This window comes from Aedes albopictus, chromosome 2 (assembly GCF_035046485.1).
Source record: "Aedes albopictus strain Foshan chromosome 2, AalbF5, whole genome shotgun sequence".
Taxonomy (NCBI): domain Eukaryota; kingdom Metazoa; phylum Arthropoda; class Insecta; order Diptera; family Culicidae; genus Aedes; species Aedes albopictus.
In genome coordinates, this window is record NC_085137.1 from 416057492 (window position 1) to 416071774 (window position 14283).

General features: G+C 44.0%; 1 protein-coding gene across 1 annotated transcript in view; it reads right to left on the bottom strand.

Moving 5' to 3' along the window:
• Positions 1-73: 73 nt before the first annotated feature.
• LOC109426800 (nose resistant to fluoxetine protein 6) overlaps positions 74-14283 on the bottom strand; it is a 36071-nt gene continuing 21861 nt past the window's right edge. The window contains exons 7-10 of the mRNA XM_019702336.3: positions 1013-1163; positions 771-954; positions 570-712; positions 74-413 (exon numbers count right to left, since the gene is read on the bottom strand). Coding sequence (XP_019557881.3) covers positions 231-413; positions 570-712; positions 771-954; positions 1013-1163 — 661 coding nt within the window. The 3' untranslated portion in view covers positions 74-230. The remainder of the gene's footprint in view (positions 414-569; positions 713-770; positions 955-1012; positions 1164-14283) is intronic.

Sequence of the window (14283 nt, forward strand, 5' to 3'; positions counted from 1 at the left end):
TATAATGGGTCGGAAACGCAACGTTTGTCACATCCTACTTCATTACGGAAACAAATTGTGCAGTTTTTCCAAGTGAATGGTTTTATTGAATATTTAAGATGCCAGAGCAACAATGTTTTATGAATGATGATTTGTCTGAAAACTAGTTTGTACGCATTGAATCCCTGTTCTGGAACTGTGATTCCCACGATCGGAGCACTGAAGCAAACTCAATCCTTCTAAACTAGACGTTAAAAGCATTTTTTATTAATTTTCTTAAAACACCGCCTCGCCCCCTGGATCATCTGCTCTCCAATAAAGTCCACGTAGTTGGTCTTGCCGGTCAGTAAATTAGCGGCCGGTTGCTCCACCAGCAGGAAGACGATCAGTCCCAGTCCGTACGACAGTACCAGCGCAAGCATCGTGAACGAAATCTACAATGAAAATACAGATGTTAATGTGCGGCGCGATTAGAATTATTATATAATTGATGTAACCAGAGCTTGCCGCTAGAGTTATGCACATATATGTCCGTCTAGTCTAGAGAGGGTGTGTGGAATTTTTTTTATTTATGCCTTGTTAAACCTTACCGGCGTAAAAACGTCATTTGCCAGCGGTGCACGTATGGCGCTGGAAATTGCCATCAGTATCAAGTAGTGGCTGTGATAGACGCTGTACGTCAGCTTGCCCAGGGGTAGAAGCGATTGACTCTCCAGTAGAGTTCGCAGGCAATCTGTAAGACACATTCTAGGGCTATTTGCAAACTGACGCTTTGATTGATTACTACTCACTTTTCTTGCTGAATGCTAAATCGATGAATGTGACCGCACACAGGAAGCCCCAACAGTTCTTAGCGATGGATCCGTACAAAGGCATCCAGAAGTACGACTTCCAGTTCGTATCGTAGATTAGATATGAAGGAACGTAGCATATGAGCACCACCAGCAAGGCTACAATTTTCACAGCCTTGAACATCTGAAATAGATAAAAGCAGGATAGTGTATAGTCTCAAAACCGTAATTACCAATCATACCTTCCGGTTGACGAACTCATCTCCGGAGGGTTTCACCCGGTGATACACCATTCCGGCAAGCACGCCATAGAAATACCCTGCACTGCTGGTGTGAAACGGTTTGTACAGCTGAGCGAACCATTCGTCATCGGTGAACAATAGCAGAACTGGCCTGGAAGGGAAACATATGTGTTGTGGATTATTTTGGAGCGCTAATATGCAGGGGCTACAAATCAATTCATAACGCATAACGATGAGATGAAATTATACCATCGTTGTCCGTAGAGCAATTATCGAGCAATGCATATTGCATATTTCCGTTGCGTTCCGTCACTAGAAGTGAGAGCTAAACGGTAGGTACCGGCCGGCGTAAAGAGCTAAACTCGTTTGAGTCTCTCACGCATTCATTATGACCGCTTTGCAGTAATACGCATCAGATGCACGCAAATAAAATTCCTAACATCAGCAATTAGCCAAAACTAGCCGTTATTTCAGATACCGATCAAAATCCATAAATTGTTGAACAATTGTTGTTCACTTTCTAATTAGAGACATTAATCTATAGTGCATACAATTTTCTGAAAAGTAACTAAGCTAGAGATAAACCAAAGGTTTTTATAGTAGTGTAGACCGCACTAGCCGAGAGATAACTGTCGCACGCATGAGGCTAAGCGCGACTTGCACGTTGCGTTTCATTCACTTGTTTAATTATGGCGTTCAGGTTGATAATGACCTTGAAGGCTGGCTGTTGGTTCTACCCACAAGGCATAGGTACATACAAGGGATGGCCAAAATGTTTGGGATAGGCAACTTTTTTTTCTCTCATAAAAAAGTTCAACAAGCTATAACTTTTCATAGAGCGCATCAAAAAATTTCAAATTTTGACTGTTTGTCAACCTATTATGTGTGCATCATTGGTACAAATTTGGGCTCGATTGATTAATATTTCGCAAAGTTAGAACCGTTCGGGTAAAACACTATTTTTCAAACAACTCATTTTTGAGGTGTTATATCTCGGAAACCAGTGAACCGAATTGAATGAAATTTTCAACGTACACTAACAATATGTAAATGCTTCACAAACTATTAAAACATAGGTACTTTTTAAACGTTGAAAAAAGTTATCATGGATTGACACTTTTTGGGTTTTTCTCGAAAAAATGTAATTTTTTTACATCAATGTCAATAAATTTTAGTGTTGATATCCAAAGATTTTCCACTTCTGTTCTCAAGTTATCTCTAATCAGATATATTAGAGCCTATTCAGATTGAAGGAAGAACACATTCAGTAATTTTTGTGTGGTATTGTAAATTTGACTTATTTTCCTCTATATGGGTAAAAATTTCAATCCGGTATAACTTAATTCGCCGTGAGAAAATATTACATTTTATAACGTCGTATTAAGTATCAATATATTGTTGATAAACGTTATAAAATTCATTCAATTCGGTTCACTGGTTTCCGAGATATGACAGTTCAAAAATTAGTTGTCTAAATAATAGTATTTTACCCAATCGGTTCCAACTTCGCGAAAAAAAAATAAATCGAGCCCAAATTTGTACCAATGATGCACATATAATAGGTTGACAAACAGTCAAAATTTGAGATTTTTTTATGCACTCTATGAAAAGTTACAGCATGTTGAATTTTTTTGTGGGAGAAAAAAAGTTGCCTATCCCAAACATTCTGGCCATCCCCTGTATTGGCGAGTGCTGATGGTTTATTCAATGTCATGATCACTTTCCTCCGTAGGTAATCTCGAAGATGGGTTGAAGTAGGTATGAACCGCAGCTAAACAAACGCACGTGAAAGAAAATTTAAAGAAGGTTTGAACAAATCCCATGTTCGTCTTTTGTAATAGTTTGATTGATTCGTAAAAGGGGGGGGGGGGGGGGGGGGTGCAGGTGTACGATGAATAGTAAATGTATTTCATGGAAAAATACCCAAACAATTAGACAAAATCGTAAAACTCATCGGATATGTTTAGAAATTTTCTGGGCGGCTCTAGTTTCACCTTTAAATTTTAAAATTTATAAAATACTAGCTGTCCCCGGCAAACTTTGTCTTGCCTACTGCGTTTTTTGACGTTTCAAGTCCCTAGCCAAGCGCCCAAGCCCCCGTTCAAAATGTATGAAAACCCGATTTTCAAAAACTCTCAATTTTCCCATGTTTTAGGCCTCATAAACCTTCCTTGGGTGAAAACTAACAGAACAAAACTTAGACGACCCAAATCGGACCATCCGTTCGCAAGTTATGCGCGGTCCCACGTATGCCACTGCATTTTTATATATATAGATTTAATTGTGTCCCCTCTCAAATGTTGAATTCCGACCAAACTTTTCCAGAGGGGGGGGGATGGTAGGTGACATGAGAGAAAATCGAAATTTGTGTCAGTCTTAATGACACAAACAATATAAATGTTAAGGGGCCATCCATAAACCACGTGGTCACTGCCCAAGTAACCACAAGCATTATATCATAACATTAATTCAACCGTATTATAGTTTAGCTATTGCGAGATAACTTTTATTCTACACCTGTCAAGTAATAAAGCGTTTACTCTACATTATGAAAGCATTGAAGCATTATGGGATTTTGACAGTTCGGTATAGTTCTATAGGGACGTTGTTTAATGCTTCATTGCATTACCATGTTAAAAGCTTTATGGCAATCAATAATGCAAGGATTTATTACTTTATATATGCCTTTACTAATGTTTTCATCGTTGTAAACAGAAAAAAACCCTCAGTTCGATAAAATAATCTGTAAAACATTTTTAGAAACACAACCGTTCAAAAGAAAAGAAAAACAAACCCAAATTTTCATGGACTGCTGCGTAGAACTTGGATTATTATGCTCAGATGTTGCTGTTTGAAAATTCAAATTTTTGTATGTTTTTTTTTGTTTTTGCTTGGGACATGAATACAATCAGATGCTGAGGGAACAAAAATTATGTGGGGTAGTGATATTGGTTTCCTTATTTAACATAGTGCCCCGATTTCATAAAAGAAATGTTAGAAGTGAGCACGTATGAAAACAATAATAACATAAATATATCAACACAGACTAATTTGTATCTTTATATTATCTTCGTTTGTGGAATCAATCGGTTCTGTAATCACTTGTTTTCGAATGGATTTGGGAGAGTAAGATAACTGGTGGCATTCAGACCCTAGCACAACTTTTAGAGCTGCTGAAAACACAACTCAATAAAGCACGAACTGAGTATACGTTACTTTATGTTGCACATTTTTCCAGGTGCAAAATACATGGTAGTCGTAGCACAGCGTTAGCATGTCCGAGTTTCATCGCGGTCCAGTCTCAGCAGTCTAGGTTTAATTCCCGAAACAGAATAAAAAACATCAGAGTGAGAGTATCGGAACAGGTATGAGAAGATAAAAATAGAGATAAAAATGAAAAAATACTTTTTTTCTTTTGTTGACATGATGCCTTAAGTATGCATCCCATACTATTTCATTGCATTAGCTATATGTCACAAGCATTTTATATGCTTTAGCAATCGCCACAGTAAAGCTTGCTTTAAATCAACAATACAGTATGCCCCATAAAAAAATGCGACATTCCATTTTTTTGCAGTATTTGATGATTTTTAATGATATAATCTCAATGAATTAAACTTTTTTGGATTAGGATTCAATAAGGAGGTCATTTTCATACAGGATCTCTAAAATTTTTGTCAAAATATTCATTGGTTACGTATATGGGATACCTTATAATTGTTAACATTTTCTAAATAAAATCAAGTTTTCCTATAATTTTCATAGCAAAATGAACTAAGATAAAAACTTTTAAACACATGGAAACCATGAAGAAATATGTACTCTTTAATACGCCCATGTTTGAAAAATATTTTAAAAATAATTTCAAATGTTTAGGAAACAAAAACTAAAAAAGGTGCTACATATTAAAAACCGTATTTAAGAGAAATTAATAAAAAACTTAACACTGTTAGAACATTTTTCAAAACATTTTTTTGTCGATGAAGGCATATATACCTACCTTCATGATAGGTACAAATACTATGTACTTAAAAACAATTTCATGCTTAAAACATAATATTTTCTAAAAATTATCATTTGTCAAATAATTCAATTTTCACAAAATGTCTCTTAATTTATAAGTTGATATTTTTTTCGTGCTTGTCCGACGAACCAACCAACTCCTGAAGACCTTATCCAGCCATAAAAGTACTATTTTGAAAATAAAATTTGATTGAATGTGATTGAAAGCAATTGAAAGAAAATTATATCCTTAAAAAACGGCCTCTGGCGCGTGGACGATTTCGACATCCATATGTTCAACGTTATATTTCCGAAGGTATTTGCATGGAATCAGTCTATGTTCTTTTGCCATTATAAGATTAGTGGCTCTACTATACTATCCAATAGATACATGCGAGGTTAATCAGTTCGAAATAGGGGAACGATGACTTTGAAAACTGTCGCATTTTTTTATGGGTCATACTGTAGTAGCGCCACTTTCGCCACTGGTGCCTAAATGACAAAACAACTTTACATCGCATGTCATATAATACACTATAAAGCAAAATTAATGCGCTATATCCAACGTCATGGTTACTTAGGTAGAGCCCCACAACCCTAGTCTAGGGGGGCTGATCACAAAAAGCCATGGGGGGGTGTGACCAAACCACGTGTTTTTTTTATTTAGTACTAGCTGACCCGGCAAACTTTGTATTGCCCCATTTTAATTGTGGATCTTTCTTTACGACACTTTAGATGGGTTAGTTCTGATGGTTTTGAATGTCTTCTGTTCTCATAGAACTTATGATATTTTCTCAATTTTTCTAATGTTTTTGTTTATTTTCTTAATGTTAATGCTCTCACCCTGAGAACAAATTGAACAATTCAAAAATCTTGTTGATCATTTCTTTCGTTTATTAGTTATATGGCTACAAATGATATGTAAATCATTGTGTGTATTGATTGGAAGGTTGGCTGTAGAAGCACTTTATCTTCCATTTGAATCATTTGACTTTATCTTATTTTATCTCTGGTTAATTTTTTATGTGAAGGCCTATTCTTTTATAACAGTTCAAAAGAACAGCCTATTTCAAAAGAAGGAAAAATCTCAGATAAAGAATGCTGTTTGTTGGTTTGGTTGCTAACCAACTCTTTATCAATGTATCTTAAAGGGACAAATCGATCATAGAGTTCACAGTTCAACTGCCATAAACTACACAACAGCGCCACTCGAAAGAAAAACCTTCAATAAAAAGAAGGAAACATTTTGGTATGTTGTAAATTTTAGCAGATGGTCCTTAAAGAAAATTTATTATTGTGACTTGAAAGAACAGCCTATTACTAAAAGAAGGAAAAATCTCTGATGGAGTGAGCATTATAAGCAGCAGGATGTACAACCTGTGTGACAAAGAGGACATGGTCATTCTACCTGTGGATTTATTCTGTTATATGAACTTCGGCCTAATAACCGTCGGCCGTACACTTTTCCTAGTTATGCAAAAATTTCGTTTTAATTTGCATGAGAACCCTCTATACTCTCTGGAAGCACTCACAATATCATAGACATTCCATGCCTTCAAAAATGTCCACATTCCAAATTAAGATTGTTTTACACATATTATGCAGATATTCTCTGGATTCTGTTTCATTAGGATTGTTTGGTTTTGCTCCCAGATGAAGGAAGGGTCGTTGACCCTCAACTTTTGAAACATTCCTTGCCTTCAAAACCCTCCACATGCCAAATTTTGATTTATTTTCTTGATTAATTTTTGAGTTATGATTCATGTTTTATCTGTATCTTTACCTGGAGGTGTTCCTAAAAGATTTCCTGGAGGAATTCCTAGAGCGATCCCTAGAGGATTCCCCAGGAGGAACCCCTGAAGGAATGTCTGTGCGAATTCCTGGAGGAATATCTAGAGAAAATCCTTGAGAAATTGTCAGAGGAACTCCTGGAGGAATTTCTGGAGGATTTTCTTGAAGAATCGCTGGAAAACTTTCAGGTCGAATCCCTGGATGAATCCTTTAAAGATTTTCTGGAGAAATTTCTCGAGGAATCCCTTGTGGAATTTCTACAGGAATTTCATGAGGTATCTCTAGAGAAATACCTGGAGGAATTCCTCGAGGAATCCTTGAGAAATCTCCAGAGGAACTCCTGGAGGAATCCTTGCAGAAATTCCATTTGAAATTTCCAGAGAAATTTCTGAAGAAATTCTAGGAAAAATAATTGGAAGAAAATCTGGATGAATTATTGGAGGAATCATCGGAGGGATTCCTGGAGGAGTCTCTGAAGAATCTTTGGAGGAATCCCTGAAGGAATTTCTGGTAAATACCTGGACCAATCCCTGAAGGAATTCCTGGAGGAAATGCTGGTGGGATTGCTGGAGGGATCCCTTGAACCAATTCCTGGAGAAATCACTGTAGGAATCCTTGTAGGAGAAATTTCTGGAAAAAAATCATCAAGGCAACCCTGGATGAATTCCCGGAGGAATCCCTGGAAAAACTCATGTAGGAATTACTGAAGAAAATATTAAAATATGCAGAGTGAGAGGGGTTTCACATCACAATACAAACACATCTCTTGACTTCTAGGCTCTCCATTCGCTTAATCGACTCTCAAGCAGAAGCTTCCATTGATTTTTTCAAAGAAAATTTTGCCAGCTTAGGATAAGTTTAAGAACAACCGTTTATAGAATAGATTCGCAGAAATCATATTAAAAAAAAGGTTTCTGTTAAATTCCTCGGTCGGTGGATGCCAGCGCGGCCATTCCGCGCCCCGATATCTTCGGAATTGACCTTATGGGTTCGGACGCATGCCTGCAAGTGGAGGTCGACGACGAATCCGAAAAGTTGTTGACCATCAACACTCACTGAGGCTTATTCCGATTCAACCGTTTGGCACCGGGTGTCAAATCAGCCCCCGGCGCGTTTCTGCTGCTGATGGCGAAGATGGTAGCCGGACTACGCGGCGTTGAAGTTTTCCTCGACGACATTCTGGTGCACAGCAAAACACTCGCGGAACACAACCGAATCCTGCACATGCTTTTCCGGTCCCTACGTGAGTATGGTTTTCACCTGTAATCCAGTTATCCAGAGGTGATGGTTCCGATGCCAAAATAACCCTACACGATCACATTGTTGACATATCTGTTCGCTCATTTGTATTTCCCGGCAAACTTCGTACTGCCTGCCTACTGTGTTTTTTGACATGCAGCTCCATATGGACGTCCCCCGCGAAGCTATCTGTAAAGGAGCCCCCCGTTCCAGAGACCGGAGAGGTCTCACACCAAGCTAAGAACCTTCCCCGGCCTCAAACATACCCGCATACAAAATTTCACATCGATCGGTTCAGTAGTTTCCGAATGCATAGCGTTCAGACAGACAGACAGACAGACAGACAGACAGACAGACGGAAATTCATTTTTATATATATAGATTTCATTTTTCTTATCTGTTCCAAACGCATAAAACCAATTTCGATTTAACTAATTAAGTTTATTTTTTCTGCCCACAGCACGAAAAATTGTGTATTCCATTTAGAGTCCGTACAAACAAACCACCTGTATCCTAGAAGAGAAATTACATAAGGAAGGGTCATGCATTGAGAACAAAGTCATTGAGTGCACTTTAAAATTCCGTCAGTCGAGTGGATGACCATCACCGCCAGCACCACGCAAATGCTGTGTACAAATAGCGAGATTTTTTCAACGTGTAGTGCAAAATACAGGTTAATCGAAAACTTAAAAGAAACTAGGCATACACGCTGACTTAGCCTATCCAAATTGGCGGTTTGGCTCGTGATAGTGCCGATGAGCATCTCTAGTGTTAGTGGCAGTAGCTCCTCTTTGGAGCCACCAAATGTTGATGTCAGGACAATCTTCAAATTGGCACCGTTGCGAAGGGACACGGTATTACATTCCGTGTGTGCCAACCAATAGGGCTACTATATGTAGTAGCACTTAGGCCTTTCTAGACTCAAAATTCTCTAAGGGCAGCAGGGACGGATGTCCTGGGGCCTGACGCACCCCCCCCCCCCCCCCCGCTTGCGAGTCAGCCGCGTAGTTGCCGGCTAAGAATAGGACTACTAACCCCAATTCAAGGTGTCAAGCGACCCGTGCCGAGGAATGAGTGATCGAGGAGGTGAAAAAGATGCTCGATCTTTAACGGAGCCTGTGGGGCACCTGGGCACCCCCCACAGTAAGCTGTCCCTTACCGCGTTAATGCAGAGCTCTGGCGTGGTGGACATTCTTTCTTGTGCGACTCGTGGGAATCAAATATGAGTAAAAATCCAATTCAAAAATCAGGTGTAGCAGGTAGTAGTGGTGCGATCAACCCCTTCGCAAGAAGCGGGTTGATGAGGTCTCCAACAAGGAGAAGCGAGGAGTCAGGTGCTGGAAGCTGCTTACGCAGCTCAAGCGTGGGAGCTCCTGTCCACTCCACGGCAAGCCAGCCGGTGGAGGTTATGGACGGAGCATGGTTGCTGAGGGCCATCAGCCAAGTAGCAGGAAAAGGACGGCCCGCACTAGAGGTAGCTGAGCAGCAGCTTGGCAAAATTATCGACTTCGCGACAACTAAGTCGAATATAAGCAAGGACCTGAAAACGGCCTTGCTTCGGCTTAGAGCGTCTGTCGATGAGGCCAAGCAGGAACACGCGGTCGCGTTGCTGGCTGCATCAGCGGCGGAACCCGCAAAGGAGAAAGCGTCTAAGTTTACACAAACGGAGGCCTTCTCCTTCGCGGGTAGTCCGAAGAGAGTGGAAGCGAATGCTCGTGACAAAAGTGACAAGCATTCGCAGAAGCGGGCGAGGCAGCCGTCAGGTGAGGAGCTGTCTGGCGGCGCCCGCAAGGCCAGGCGTATAATAACCCCGAAAGCCGGTGGTAATGCCGGAAAGTCGGACCCCAGCCAGGGTTCCCGGAAAGCTGGGAAGGGTGGGCCTTTTTTTTTTTTTTTTTTTTTTTTTTTTTTTCCTTCTAAACCATAGGGGGATAAATCTGCTCATCAGACACCCTAACAGGAAGGTTAGGGTAGTGTGGGGATGAGGCCGTCTTCTACAGTGCCGGTAGAAGCCAGGACTACTCTTTCCTCGACCCACTAAAACACATTCCTATGGTCGCCAAACCCTACGTCTCTCCGGAACCAAAGGGTGGGCCTGAAAAGGCCGGCCCGTCCAGGAATGATGGGAGCAAGGGGTTGCGACCAATGGTGGGCCCTCAGCAGCCACAGAGCAGGGCGATCCAAGGAGAGGACCCTCCTTGGACAAAGATAGAGCGGAAGAGGAAGAAGAAGGTGAATCCACAGGCAGAAGTGCAGGACGCCAAGCCAAGGCGTAGGAAGGCAGGTGCCAGGCGCGAGAAAGGCGACGCTATCGTCATCAAGACCGAACAGTCTAAGTACTCGGACGTCTTGAAGACGATGCGAAGCGACGCCAAGCTTGAGGGTCTTGGAGCCGACGTACGCAGTATTAGACGTACTCGTACGACGGGTGAGATGATCCTGGAGCTGAAGCGCCAGAAGGAACACAAGGGCGCCACCTACAAGAGGTTGGCAGAAGAGGTCCTTGGTGAGGGTATGCAGGTGAGGGCTCTGACACATGAGGCGACTCTGAAGGTCAAAGACATTGACGAGATCACCGAAGTGGAAGAGCTCGTCACGGCACTGCGGCAACAGTGCGATGTGCAGGTGGCCGCCGCAGCCGTTAAGCTACGGAGAGGGCCAGCAGGGACACAGATAGCCTTGGTTCAGCTACCTGTGGCGGATGTTAAAAAGTCCGTTAAAGTAGGAAGTATAAAGTGCCCCACACAATGCATACGTTTGCGTGTGCGTGACAGTAGTTTGACACATTTCCCATAGGAAAACTGTCAAAAAAACGCAAACCTCGACGGAACGGACGCTATGTGTTCCAGTCTTAAAGGTGGGCTGGTGTGTATGTCACCTGACATTCCACGAGCCACCAGAGGTTTGCTTCAGGTGTCTGGAACCAGGACATAAGTCGTGGGACTGCAAAGGCCCCGACAGGCGCAAACTGTGTAGGCGATGCGGCGCTGAAGGCCATAAGGCCCAAAGCTGCACGAGTCCGCCCATCTGCATGATTTGTACCGGGAAAACCTCGAAAAACAGACATACGATGGGTGGTCCAGGGTGCCCGGCCTTTAAGAAAGCCGCAGTGAACAACAAATCACAGTGCAGGTAACGCAGCTGAACCTGAACCACTGTGATGCGGCTCAGCAACTGCTTTGTCAGGCGGTTTCTGAGTGGGAGACGGATATCGCCATCATTTCGGACCCATACCGAGTACCCGCCGGCAACGGCAACTGAGCCTCGGATGGGACCAGGAAAATGGCGGCGATATGGACGACGGGTAAATACCCCGTGCAGGAGTTGGTGTCTACTACCTATGAGGGCTTCGTGGTCGCCAAAGTAAACGGGGTCTTCTTCTGTAGCTGTTATGCGCCTCCGCGGTGGCCGATCGAGCGGTTCACGCAAATGCTGGACCGCTTAACGACCGTGCTAACAGGGCGAAGGCCGGTGGTAATAGCGGGTGACTTTAATGCCTGGACTGTGGAATGGGGAAGCCGTTTCACGAACCAGCGGGGTCAGATCCTGCTAGAAACACTGGCCATCTTAGATGTCGACTTGGCTAACGTCGGTACCAAGAGTACCTATAGTCGAAACGGAGCGGAGTCAATTATTGACGTGACCTTTTGTAGTCCTGGCTTAACAAGTAGTTCGAACTGGAGAGTAGATGATGGCTACACTCACAGCGACCACCTGGCGGTTCGCTACAGTATCGACTACAACAACAGCAGACAGCGGATAGAAGAAGAGGCGGCTAGGCCAAGGTCAAGCCCTCGTAGGTGGAAGACATCATACTTCGACGAAGAGGTATTCAGGGAAGCGCTCCGCCGTGAGCGAAACTTAATCGGTTTAGACGGCGACGAGCTGGTTGCGGTGCTCTCACGTGCGTGTGATGCGACCATGCCTAGGCGAGTCCACCCTAGAAATGGGAGGCCACCGGCTTACTGGTGGACCAACGCGATTGCGGACCTGCGCCGCGCCTGCCTACGGGCTAGGCGGCGGATGCAGCGAGCACGATCAGAGGAAGAGCGAAACGAACGGCGGGTGGTGTTCGCCGCTACAAAAGCCGCGCTCAAGACCGAGATAAGAGCAAGCAAAAAGGCCTGCTTTGAGGGTCTCTGTCAGAGTGCCAATACGAACCCGTGGGGTGACGCCTACAGGATCGTTATGGCCAAGACGAGAGGTGTGATGGCTCCTACAGAGAAATCTCCAGAGATGTTGGAGGGGATCATTGGAGGACTTTTTCCACGTCATGATCCTAGTCCTTGGCCTCCTTTCGTAGGACAGCCGGGGACTGGGGCTGGCGATGAGGAAAGGGTCACCGATGTGGAACTTGCGGGGATAGCTAAGTCCCTTAGCGTAGGTAAGGCCCCAGGTCCGGACGGAGTTCCGAACCTGGCCTTAAAAGTAGCTATTGCAGAGGCTCCCGAGATGTTCAGGTCTGCTATGCAGAAATGCCTGGACGAGGGAGTTTTCCCAGAAGCTTGGAAGAGGCAGAGCCTGGTACTATTGCCAAAGGCGGGGAAACCACCCGGAGACCCGTCGGCATATAGACCAATATGCTTGATTGACACGGCGGGGAAGGTGCTCGAAAAGATCATCCTCAATAGAATGTTGAGGTTCACTGAGGGCGTAAATGGTCTCTCGAGCAACCAGTATGGCTTCCGGAAGGGGAGGTCCACCGTAGACGCTATCTTGTCGGTTACAAAAACCGCCGAGAAAGCACTCGAGCCTAAGAGGAGGGGAATTCGCTTTTGCGGGGTAGTGACTCAGGATGTAAGGAATGCATTTAATAGCGCCAGTTGGGCTGCTATTGCCGATGCGCTCTTGCGTCTGGGGATACCGGAGTACTTGTACAAGATTCTCGGAAGCTACTTCCAGAATCGCGTACTAGTTTACGACACGGAGGTGGGTCGGAAGTGCTTTCACATAACCTCAGGAGTCCCGCAAGGTTCCATCCTGGGTCCGGTGTTATGGAATGTCATGTACGACGAGGTGTTGAGGTTAGTGTACCCAGTGGGAGTGGTGATTGTCGGATTTGCCGACGATATTACGCTCGAAGTCTACGGTGAAACGATCGAGGAGGTGAAGTTGACTACCGACCACTCGATCAAGGTTGTGGAGGCGTGGATGCGGTCCAGAAAACTGGAGCTGGCTCACCACAAGACAGAGGTGACGGTTGTTAACAACATGCAGTCGGCGCAGCAGACGGAGATCAGTGTAAGAGAGTGCACTATCCTGTCGAAGCGCTCTGTCAAGCACTTGGGCGTGATGATCGACGACAAGCTTACCTTCGGTAGCCACGTCGATTATGCCTGTAAAAGAGCCTCCACAGCTATTGCGGCACTGTCCCGGATGATCAGCGGTGTACGCCAGTAAGCGCAAGCTTCTGGCTAGTGTTGCTACGTCCATACTTAGGTATGGCGGCCCGGCGTGGGGTACCGCGCTAAGGGGCTGTCCATTTATTACGTAAGGCAATTTTTCCGATTTTTCGACACCCCCACCCCCCCTTGTAAGATTTTTTTGTATGAAACTCTAAATATTTTTGTATGACGCGTAAGATTTTCCAAACCCTCCCTCCCCCCATAAACCCTTACGTAATTAATGGATAGCCCCTAAGTACTGAATGCTACCGACGGAAGCTGGAAAGTACTTACAGGCTTATGTGTCTGAGGGTTGCAAGCGCGTACCGTACCGTGTCACACGACGCCCTCTGTGTCTATGGTGCCTATCAGCATTCTTATCAGTGAGGACATGGAGTGCTTCGAAATGCGCGGCACAAGAGGCATATGCAAGACTGTCAGGATGGCCTCTATGGTCAAATGGCAGCGCGCGTGGGACAGTTCCACCAAAGGAAGGTGGACCCACAGGTTGATACCGAGGGTAGATAGTTGGATTAATAGGCGCCATGGGGAAGTTACATTCCACCTGACACAGGTCCTTACAGGTCATGGTTGCTTCCGACAGTATCTACACCGTTTCGGGCATGCGGATTCTCCCGAATGCCCAGTGTGCAATGGTTTAGAGGAAACGGCAGAACACGTTTTGTTCGTGTGCCTGCGTTTTCGCACAATGCGTGACCGCATGCTTGCCACATGCGGAGAGGACACAACTCCGGACAACTTGGTCCAGAGAATGTGTAGGGATGAGATTAGCTGGAATGCCGTTTCAACGGCTATCACCCATATCGTCTGGGAGCTACAGAGGAGGTGGCGCGT